The 12,047-nt window shown below is 43.3% G+C and overlaps 1 protein-coding gene across 2 annotated transcripts in view; it reads left to right on the top strand.

Moving 5' to 3' along the window:
• Mcu (mitochondrial calcium uniporter) overlaps positions 1-12,047 on the top strand; it is a 165,947-nt gene that overhangs the window by 137,359 nt on the left and 16,541 nt on the right. For both annotated transcript variants that reach the window (XM_028776846.1, XM_028776847.1), the window contains exons 3-4: positions 8,038-8,208; positions 9,223-9,327. In XM_028776846.1, the coding sequence (XP_028632679.1) occupies positions 8,038-8,208; positions 9,223-9,327 (276 nt within the window). The remainder of the gene's footprint in view (positions 1-8,037; positions 8,209-9,222; positions 9,328-12,047) is intronic.

Below are 12,047 nucleotides of genomic sequence, written 5' to 3'. Positions count from 1 at the left end.
GAGCAAGAGGCATGGCTTACCAGACAGATGTGGGGTGGGAGAGCAAGGCTTACCTAAAGAACATACTAATTGCTCTCATCAAAACAGTTAACATGTTGGTGTGGGAAAGATTATTACATCAGGTTAGAAACCTCGTGCCAATAGAAACCTGGCATCTGATAGAATTAGTTTTATAAATCAGAGACAGGAGAACAGACTGTTCAATGAACGGTGTTTTCTATTATCAGGGAAGCAAGGCCCAGGTGCTTAAGGAGTAAGTTATAAAACACATAGCTCCGTAAGGGAAAACACCAGAAGCTTGAAGCATTGGGTGGTACTGTTATCTCTCTCGGCATTTTATATTTGCAGTGAGAAAAATGTGTTGATAAATATATAAATATATAAATAGTATAAATATTTAGTGGATACATAGTACTATATTCATATAACGAATTTCTGTTATAGGTGTGTAAGTAGATAATACAGAAGTAGGATTCAACCCTAATAAATCTCCAAACAGTGATGAGCATTAAAGCAAGCTGTAGAAGGTTGGATGGACACAGCAAAGTCATTTATTTATATATATAAAGTCTGCATGCATCACACACACACACACACGTATATGTATGTGTATGTATATGTGTATATGTATATATTTGCATGCATTTACCTCTGGCAAAATACCGAGGAGGGGCTTGAGTCAAGGGCCCTTTATTCTCATGTTTCTGTGGAGATTCAGAGCAGTTTAGTCGAGCACACTGGAGACTAGTGAGGTTGTAATCCTGTGTCATCTAGGGCTGCTGTCATCTGAAAACTTGACTTGGGCTAGAGAATCCAATTCTAAGGCTGCTCACTAATGACAGAGATACAGTTGTCAGTGGGAGGCACCACTTCTTCATATAGGCTTCTCCATAGGGCTACAGGCTTGTCCTCATGATGACCAGCTCTCCCTAGAGCTGGGTATCCAAGAGAGCAAGACAGATGGAAGTCATTTACAACATAACCTCAGAAGTTGCACACCATTACTGGTACATTCTGCTAGTTGTACAGACCAATCCTGACTTGATATGAGTGGGGTACACAGTTGTGTGAATACCTACAGGTGACAGAGCTATCCTGATGAGACTTCTTAGAGGCTGGCTAATAATAATACATATTATTATATAAATAATATGTATAATAATAATACATAATTATTATAATACATAATATTGTTATTATAATACATATTATTATATAAATAATATGTATTTAGAGAGAATACTACATATGATACACAGACACTTATGTGTGCATATGTACCTGCCCATATTCATGCAATTGTGCGTGTGCGTGTGTGTGTGTGTGTGTGTGTGTGTGTTGTAGGTAGGAGTAATAAACACCAACTTCTAATCTCAGAGTTGTGATTTCCTTTGGAGAAAGGAAAATTATCCTGGTTCAGTGTGGATAATAAAATAGTAGCAAGGCTGGGATGAAGGGCAATGTCATTCATAAAAGATGGCAGTAGCCTAGGCTAGACCTGTGGTAGCAGAGAGGTCAATGGATTAGAGATGTTTTAAAAAATAAAATGAAAATTTTCAGTAGGGGAGTACAGGTTCCAGCATGAGGAAAAGTCAGACACTAGGTAGTTTTCTTGCTTTGGCAGAAGCTAAATAATGGTCTTAATTGAGATAGTGAATGGTAGAAGGGAGATGAGTTCTATTTGGGGCTGAGTTTGTTGTGCTCCTGTGGAAAGCTCATGTGTCCTATGCAACCGATGGGGGCATTGGGCCAGCACTGGCATTTGCATGGTGATTGAATCTTGAAAGTCGTGACATTGCTTGGAGAATATATGGGCTGAGAAGCCCAGATTCTGGGGCAAAGCACTTAGAAACTTGAGATATGAGTAGAGGAAGAGCAGCGTATGACTCAGAGTTAGGTCGAGACACGCACAATGGTGCACACCTTTAGTCCCAGCACTCGGGAGGCGGAGGCAAGCAGATCTCTGTGAGTTCAAGGCTAGCTTGGTCTACATAGTGAGTTCCAGGACAGCCAAGGCTATGTAGCAAGACCTTTCTTTCTTGGAGAGAGAGAGAGAGAGAGAGAGAGAGAGAGAGAGAGAGAGAGAGAGACTAGAGAGTACATTAAAGCCATTAAAACTAAAGGGGAAATGATTTTACCAAATGAAGTTATTACATCGTGAAATGCTGCTAAAAGAAACAAGCTAAGCTGAAATCTCCACTGATTTCTGCAGCCCAGACACCACATGTGATCTAAGAGGAATGACTGTTGAGCCAGGCAAGGTAGTTCATGTCTGTGATGCTAACACTGAGGAAATGAATTAGTCAAACAATGAAAACCACATTGCATTTGATCCAGCCTCGACCTTCAGGGGTGTTATCTGATCTTTCGAGAGTTTAATTTTCTTAGCTGTAAAAACAAAAGAGGTTGTTGCAGAGGAACGCGTGATTCCTTGGCCTCTTGATATTAAAACCATGTCATTGCATCTCACTTTCGTGATGCGTTAGAGTTATCAAACGTGGGCAATGTGTGCAGAGAACATAAGGGACAGAAATCATCGGTCACACAGTTCAGTTCCAGGGAACTCTGCAAGTTCCACTCTACTGGCCCTGCCTGGTCTACTGCTCCCTTCCACAGCGAGCCCTCGAGACACACTGCCCTGTTCCTGAGGTGGTATTTGATGTGTGGAGATCTCACCCAGTCAGTCTTCTGAACATTAGCCAAACTGAAACACTGTATCCATTTGTATCAGTGGGTGGCTAACAGGCTGGTTGGTTTTTCCAGTCAGGATCTCCTATGACCCATCCTGACCGGAAACTTGCTCAGTGTGAACTGATGGTCTCCCCACCTGGGGAGTTCTGGGATTACGTACAACCACGCCAGGCTGAGGGGGTGTGAGGGAGAACAAGGGGGCAGGCGTTTTACAAGTGGTTAGGCTTAAACATTTGACCAAATGATAACATGTGTATTATCATTGGCCTTCCTTCCTTCTCCCTCCCTCCTGTCACCCCCACCCTCACCCCCTACCCTGGACCCACACTTGTTGCTCTGTTCTCAGCCTCCTCATAGTGTCCTTGTCTGGAGCCCCTGTACTGCTCTCCTCAGCCTACAGAATTCCAGATACTCTATTTTAGCTTAAAGCCCTCGTCACACTATGACTGGCTCTAAGTGTTTATGGTGACAACCCTGTGACTTCAACGCTCTTGGTGAACATGCTTGTTTATTCTTATTTTATTCATATGGAAGTCAAAGCAAAAGCTACTTTGTGGAATTTACACTTTAACGGAGTATCTCTGTAGTAGTAGGCACTGTGGCCCTCTTTGTAAATATCACTTTACATCTCGAGCATAACCCCCTCCCTCCTCTCCTCCAAGTCCCACCCTTACAACTACCCCCTTCCCCCATTACCTGTCTCTCTGCAGAGAAAGGGAAGCCGTGCTTCAGTACCACCCTGCCTTGGGACATCCAGATGAAGCAAGGCTAAGTACATCCTCTCCCACTGCGGCCCAACCCGGCAGTCCAGTTAGGGGAAGGGGATTCAATGGCAGGCAATGGAGTCAGAGACAGTCCTCATTCCAATGTTAGGGGATGTGCATGAAGACCAAGCTGCTACAGATGTGTAGAGGGCCTAGGTCCAGCCCCTGTATGTTCTTTGGTTGGTGGTTCAGTCTCTGTGAACCTCCATGGGCCTTCTCTTGACCTGTTGTCAAAGTTGACAACCTTTGGTGATTGTCCTTGTGGCCGAGAACTCTAACATTTGCATTGTAATCCAGCGTATGGGAGGGAAGAAGACCCTCCCATTCTTTTCAAAAGCACTGTTATAATGAAGGTTTGTGTATTCCATGCAGAGTTGCTGCTCAAAGCTTTTCCATTTCTTTCCTGCCAAAGGCTTCATATTTAAAGGAAGCCGTTAAGCCAGATGCAAAGATCTTCATTCCCCCCTGTTGACTCTGTCTCCGTTATTTTAAAGACAGTCCGCTCTGGGCAGTTCTCTGTGAAACTGATGATTTAATGAAATGCTCCAAGCCTTAGCTCAAAGAATGCTATCTTTTCTTTAAATTCCCTTCTGCCTCCTTTAGAGATCTGTGGTTAGCTTGTCTTTTGCATAACAGAAAGGAGATAATTGCAATAAAGATGCCAAGTGAATAGTTAATCACTTAATTTACCATCATTGCCAGCTATAGAAGAAACCTACGTGTCTACATACCAGAGGCTGGGAATGCTGGGTTAAGGATTTTTTTCTGAAAAGGAAAATGATAATCTTTTCAAATGTGTTTAGATGTTGAAATATGTGCTGGTGTTGGTTTTGGGTGTTTTGTTTGTCTGTTTGATCTGTTCCTGGTAAAGCAGACCACACTCTGTTGTGGGTTGTTCTGATACTGCTTGTTCTAAAGCTAAATGCTGGTTCCTTGAGACTAGTGCCCCGGAGCAGATGTACCAAGTCATGTACCCAGTGACCTTGTCCCCCAAGTTATCCCTGACTGGTGAATAAAGATGCCTACAGCCTATAGCTGGACAGAACTGAGAGAGGCAGGATCTGGGGTTCCCAGGCTTCAGGTCTGGGGAGGAAGAGAAAAAGGAAGGTGGAGAGAAGAAAAGATTCCATGGGGTAAGAATCATAAAATCACAGCTATGACAGCTGGCCAGTTGATGTTAGGAGCAGCCCAAATGGAACACTGCAAGTCATACTGTGGAGTTATTGATAGGGAAACAGACATAAGAGCATAGAGGGTAGATATCTGCACAGCTCCAGTACTGAGTAAGGCTTGTTGTAAATATAAAGGTTGGGTGTCTTTTATCTGGGAACTGAATGGTCAAAGACGGGATAGAAACCCCCAGTTGATATTAAATATTTCCTATAATACTACTCTTTGAGTATGTACTCAGGTTTTGGGGTTTTTTGTTTTGTTTTGTTTTGTTTTTACTTTCTATGTCAAATCTCAAGTCATGTATCTCTGTCCGTAAACTATGAACTCTAATGGTGATATCTGCCCTGCCGCAAACACACAACGTGTCTGTGGCAAGAGTTTTCAGAAATCTGGACATCAAGTAGCATAGTCCTGCATCCCAGCTGAAGGGAAACAAATGGCTGCAGGCATCTTCCCAGCTTCCCGGCAGGAGGCTTCTAGACTAAAGCACAAGAAGAAGGAACAGCCGGGTCTATATCTGCAGAAATGAAGAGCGGACCAGGGAGCTCGTGTGTGGTGTTCCTGAGAAGAAGCTGTGAACAGCCAGATCCGGTTGTCTGGTTAAATGAAGAACAGCCATCCTAGGGAGAGCTCATCAGCTGGGATTGTGGGACAGTGGTCCTGAGGAGAGGGCTGAGAGAAAATCATCTTCCTGTGAGCCTGGTTAAAGTCTGCTGCACGGACTGACTAGAAAAACTTTCCCAGAAATTATTTTTACCAGAAAACATAAAATGAATGAACCTCAGCCTCTAGCCAAAATGTCTACATACGTAGACACTCCGCAGAGATTTCCAGAAAGATCACCTAGGAAGTAGCCCCACAGTAAAGGATTCGCTACCACTGTCTTGAAAGAGTTGTACAGTGCTCGGCAATACAAAATTAAGGATCTATAACCAGTGACAAAAATTACCTAGCCTTGGCGCATCCGAAGGCCATGACAGAGATGAGGAAAGAAGCGACCAGCTGGCGATCAAATGGCAGATGTGACCGTGACCCTTACGATCAGGAGGGAAAGGGGAAATATGTTACCGTGAAAACAGGGATGAGACTGTAGAAAAGTCAAATTAATTTTCTGGAGATTGTTTTTTTGTATCTGAAATTTAAAAACCATACAGAGCCGGGAGGTAGTGGCGCACACCTTTAATCCCAGCACTTGGGAGGCAGAGACAGGTAAATCTCTGAGTTCTGAGCCAGTCTGGTCTACAGAGCCTGTTTCAGGACAGCCAGGGATACACAGAGAAACCCTGTCTTGAAAAACCAATAATTAATTAAAACAAAAACATACTAGAGGAATTAGCAAGTAGATGGATGCTGTGGAAGAAAGGGGGATAAACTGTCCTTAAACTGACCCAGAAGCTGAGCGGGAAGGACATGAAATGTATGAAGGGGGTTCAGCAGGTGTCAAGACAATACCATATGACTGAACAGAGACATGGTTAGGGCTTTCAGGAAGAGGGGTGGAAGACAGAAAGAAAGTTAAATAATGGTCAGATTTTCTCCAAATTAGGTGAACGCTATGAATGCACAGCTCTAAGACATGCATCCGTTTCTAAGGAAAACAATCACAAAGGAAAACAAATGACGTCACAACCAAACCATTGAAAACCATGCTGACCAGAGACCGTGAAGAGCTCATGAGGAGTACAGATGATCACACATAGAGTAAAGATAAGAAAAGCCCAGACTTCCATGTTAGACAAGATGATGGAGTTAATTCTTCCAAAAGCGCCAAAATGGAAAAAAAAAATCTGTCAGCTAGATTTTCTTTTATATCCTAAAAATATCTCCCAAAAATCAAGGTGCAGTCACTTTCTCAGACATACAAAATGGAGAGAACTCATAGGCAGTGCGTTTGTGTGGCAGTCATGTTTAAGATGCTTCTTCGCACAGAGAAGAAGCGACAGCTCAGAGCACTGAGTGAAGCCCTAATGCTTTGTGAATGGTCACTTTAGTATTTAGAGAATGATGTGTGCTTTGTTCAGTAGAGGCACAGAAATGTCCCCAAATACTGATCTGCAGGTGGCTGACTCTGCCACAGATGGATGCTGACTATGCCACAAGAACATTCCAGTCATCGTGGAGCCTTCGTTGATAATAGCTCAAGACAAAAATAACCCACTTTCTGTTAACGGGCATGAAGAGAAATTGCAGTGGGTCTGTGCGTCAGAATAGGACCTGGGAGGATGAAGACATGAGAATGGACCTGTTACTTTGAGTGTTAACCTAGAATTTTCAAAAATACTGCTCAGTGATACAAATAGATGAACAATTATAGCATGGATGTGTCTCATAACCATGCCAAGGGAAAGCCGCCATAGACAAAGAGTTGCCAGTCATAGAGCACCAGAAACGCTTGGTAACACTACAGAATCAGACACAGTAGCTCTAGAAAGCAGACCCAAAGTGCCTAGGGATTTGCAGGGGTGGGGCTGAGGGAGTCTGAAGGAATCATAGGGATGTTCTTGAGACATGTCAGAACTCATCAAATGTCCATTGAAAATAAGAATTGTTTGGGGTTTGTTGTTGAGACATACAAGGAACTTGGGTGTGGGTAACAGCTGTGAGAAGTCCGATGCTTTCAGAATCTCCACAACAGTTTCTCCTGATCTAATTTTGAGGGGTGCGATGCTACTGAGAACAACAGAGGAGCCTCTTGAGTCTTAAAGTGAGCTCATTAGCACTTCATGGTCAGTCAGTGCACTGTTTAGAGGGGTTTGTTTCCTTTCTTCCTAAGGACATTCTGAGAATTAGGAGCCCACTCTCTATGTAGAAAAGAAGTACCAACAGCATTCCTTATTTCCCTTTCTCTTTCTTTGGCAGTTTTGATGCACAGAGCCTTAGTAAAATGAATCTCAGAAAACCTTTTCTAAGAATAATTTTCAGATATATTTTTAAAGTAATGTTTTCAGCCCCAAACCTCACATTAGCAGCTAAATGCTTAAAGTTGGTGTCAACACAAGAGGAAAAGGCTTTGGAGTAGAAACTGGGATTGGGTTTTGGCTCAGTAGCTTTGGGAATTATATAACTTCTTGGGCTTCATGTCTTTTTTTTCCAGACAGGACCAGGACTTAACTCAGCCATACCAAGAGCCCACTGTGTTATATTTCACAAAAGCCTCTCTCTGGCCCACTCAGAAGACAGCCCCTTGCGCATTTTTCCATATCTGAAAAAAATAGTCCACTGCTCTGTTTGTTCTTGAATGAGTCTGTTCCCAGATTAACTCTAAAAATTCTTGTTCTTAAACCTTTCTTAGAAACATTTTAAGTCACACTAATGGTAGTGTGTGCTCCCAGCACAGGTGGGAAAAATGGTGACAAGGCTTACTTATGATAAAATCTAACCGTCGTATGTCTGTGGTCTTTTTGCTCAGACGTGACGGTGGTTTATCAGAATGGATTACCGGTGATATCTGTGAGGCTACCTTCTCGGCGGGAACGCTGCCAATTCACACTCAAGCCTATCTCTGACTCAGTCGGTGTATTTTTACGACAGCTGCAAGAGGAGGATCGGGGAATCGACAGGGTCGCGATCTACTCGCCAGGTACGGCCTCCCTCGCTTTTAGTTCTCACCTCCTCGTGCCCGACCCCAAGCTGCTTGGTATAAAAGAATACTGTCCTGTTATCATTAGAAGGCACAGGAGTTTTTGCTTTGCACGAGTGGAAGACAAAGCCCTTTCCGTCCCAGTGGTCCTCGGGACTGTTCTGTGTCAGCAGATGTGTGCCCACAGGGAGTCTCATTCAAAAGCAACTCGCATCGAATGTCACCACAAGGACGGGCAGGCAATCACATTTCACGTCCTTGAGGCCTCTTATCATCACCGTAGACACAGAATATGTTTTTCCAGCAATTGAGCCCTCAAATGTTTACCAAAATAGAGTCTGTGATTTGAGAGTGTACAATAAGACACTAAAACCTCTCATTTGATGTAACATCTGTTTATTTAAGTGGAAAAAAAATTGTTTTTGCTTTGACTTAGAAAAGTCTTTCAAACCTACAGAAAGATTGAGACTAGTGAGTATCCACTTACCCTTCCGTTGGGGTCGCCAGCTATGACAGCTGCCGGCTTCTGTCCTTTTTGTTTTAACTGTATGCTTTGAACACTCCAGACTCATCCAGTCGTATCTTTGGTAGAGCCATTTGCTGCGCTTTGCTCCCTATCTCAGCTTTCCCTGCTAAATTAATTAGCAACTTCTCAGTGGCTGGGCTGCTGAGCCCTGCAGGTTACTCACCAGCTTCCAAGGGAAAGACCCACACTGCACCGCTCTGTAGGTGAGTCCAGATTCGAACTGAGCCCTGCAGGTCTGTCTGTGACCAACAGTTCCCCCCCCACCCCGTTCCCACGGCTGCAGGGGAAGCACCTGTTAAATCATCCAATCTGTCCTAAGCACAAAGAACATCAGTTAGACAGCCTCGTCTCTGCCCAGCATAGGCCTGAGGTGAGGAGGCAAAGTTAACAGAGATGTAGAAGACACAGAGCACTTTAAAGCTATTTCATTTGGGAGATTTGTGTTGTGTTTTTTTCTGATCATTCTTAACTATTTGAATTGCTCACAGATGGTGTTCGAGTAGCCGCCTCCACGGGGATCGACCTCCTGCTCCTGGATGACTTTAAGCTTGTCATTAATGACTTGACGTACCACGTACGGCCACCAAAGAGAGGTAAAAACAGCTTTCCTAAGGTTTTCTTAACGTAGGAAGACCTTTGGGGAGAACTTAGTTTTTCCATGGGTAGCCTCGAGGAACAGACACGCAGTTGTCTTCCCACTCTGTACAGCAGGACTGTTATGACTCGGAGCTCACGAGTGCCTGGCTACACACACCTTCAGTGCTTGAATTCCACCTCGATACTGGAGTGCCTGGTCATTCCATTTCTCTTATCGGAATGTCCTAATTGTAAGCTCCTTTCTGACCCTTTGTTTACTCTTTAAATATTCTTTTTTAGTGTGTGTGTGTGTGTGTGTGTGTTTACCATTGCACACTTGTAAAGGACAACTCTTGGGAATCAATTCTTTTGCTCTACCATGAAAGTACCTTGTTGTTTTTAAAACAAAATCCCAAACATTGTATTTACCAAAAGAAGACTCAGGAGCCAGACACTGTGGTGAAAGCCTGCTAGCTCACAGAGGCAGAGGAAGCACCCAGCCGACCTCCCTCGTCCACCACTGTGTCAGAAGGAAGAGTCACTTTCTTCTTCTCCACACCAGCTTAAAAACCCTCCAACCCAGTGTCCACCTTTCCACTTAGGTTCCATCCCTGTGGCTGGTTGCTTGCTCTGCCTCTTGACGTATGGCTGACTTTATTTAATCCTGTTTACAGAAAGCTCTTGGTTTAAAGGTGTGTGCTAAGGGCATGTCTGTACTCCAGCCAGAGGGATTAAAGGTGTGTGCCAAGGGTTGAGCAACATAACTAGAAACAGGGATTTCGGTAAATAACACAACCTCAAGGTTCACAGTGTGATCAAATGAACTCTGGTCCTCAGGCTTGGCAGCAGGCCCCTTTACCCACTAACCCACTAAGCCAGCCTACCAGCCTTTGCGTTTCCTTGAAGAGGGATTTCTGTTGGCTTACAGTTCTAGAGGAACACAGTCTATCACATATGTCTCTTGTACACTAAACTAATATGAAGGCAATCTTTATGTTTAAATAAAGGATTTCTCTGTTCTGTTAAAACACTGTACTAGGTGTTAGTCATTTTTCTATCTATGATGGTTTGCATTTGGCAGTCTAAAGTCAGTTATTGTACAGACGATCCTTGGCTTCCAGTGGGGTTAGTAAGTGCAATGGTGTTGCTAATACAAACTGTATTTGATAGATCCAATGTACAAAGAGTATTTCTAATATTACCTTAAGCATATACAGAACTTAAACACATGACTGAACAAAATCATCTCACACAAAGCCAGCTTTATTATAAAATGCCAATAATTTCACATACAACAGACAGCAGGGTGTTTTTTAGATATAATTAAATGCACATATGTAAAACACAATGTCAAACAAACAAACAAACCCCACTAGCAACCCATATAGCATATGATACACTATTGATTAATTATCTCTGTGATCCCATGGCTGAATGGAACCAGCAATTGGCAGGCTCTGCCAGACGTCACTAACATGAAAAAAGATCAGATCTCAAGATGAGAATCCAGATTCCTGCTGAATACATAGTGCCTTCTCGCCACTATAAAAATCAAAATGTTCTATAATCCTTAGGAACTTCTGACATATACACACTTATTTATGTGTGGGGGGAAGTGAGGTGCTCAACTTAGGTACATATTTTAAGAGGGCACCAAAACAGCCAGTAGTGAAGGTAATATTTTAATGGCCTGGTTTTTATACACACATACATAAAATGTGTGCTTCAGTCTTGCTGGGTTTTCTGTTCATCTCCGGCTCCAGTGTAGCTCTGCCCAGCCTTGATTCTCAGCAGCCCTCTGGAGTAGCTTCTTATGGATCTTTGGACCGTTTTTCTCTCTCTGCCCTGAGATAATTGTCATTTCCCCTTGCTGATGCCCCTTCCACAGTCACTGCTCCTACACTGACTTCCTAGGCCAGTGGCTCTCAACCTCCCTTATGCTGTGACCCTTTAATACACTCTCATGTTGTGGTGACCCCCAACCATAACATTACTTTTGTTGCCACTTCATAACTGTAATTCTGCTGTTGTTGTGAATCTTAATGTGAAGATCTGATTTGTAACCCCAAGGGGTTGCGACCCACAGGTTGAGAACCACTGACCTAGGACATCTCTTTTTAATCCACTCTTTAAGAATTTCACTAAAGCCAGGCAGCAGTGGCACACACCTTTAATCCCAGTGCTGAGGAGACAGAGACAGGCTGATCTCTGTGAGTTCAAAACCAACCTGATCTATACAGTAAGTTCCAGGACAGTAAAGGCTACACAAAGAAACCCTATCATGGAGGGGAAAAAAAAAAAGAATTGAATATAATCAAAGAAAAAGTTGAGAGTGGAAGCCCAAGTTTAAACACCCCTGATACCACCCCATGTTGGTCTTACCAGATCAGATCACCCCTGCACCCCTGACGTGCCCCTTTCTCCCCACTCCTTCCTTGCCTCCATTTTCTCATGTTAGAATCATCATGTCAGCTCACCCATGACACCCTAAAGGATCCTATTCATTCTTTCTCTGGCTCCAAGCAAACTGGAAGAGATTAGCCTCTGAATTCTTCTTTTTCTCTGTAACTGCCTCTGAGAAGGTGGGCCCTGTGACTCAAGATCCCTTCTATGTTGAAGGAATTAAGGAACCAAATGGGGAGCATTTTCATTGCTCAGAGGCTAAATTCTCCTGTCTAACGACAGGAAGAGAATGAATGAATGAATGAATGAACGGATGAATGAATGAATGAACTGA

The sequence above is a fragment of the Grammomys surdaster genome, unplaced genomic scaffold (genome assembly GCF_004785775.1).
Source record: "Grammomys surdaster isolate TR1022 unplaced genomic scaffold, NIH_TR_1.0 273, whole genome shotgun sequence".
NCBI classification, from domain to species: domain Eukaryota; kingdom Metazoa; phylum Chordata; class Mammalia; order Rodentia; family Muridae; genus Grammomys; species Grammomys surdaster.
This window is presented reverse-complemented; position numbering and strand designations above follow the sequence as displayed.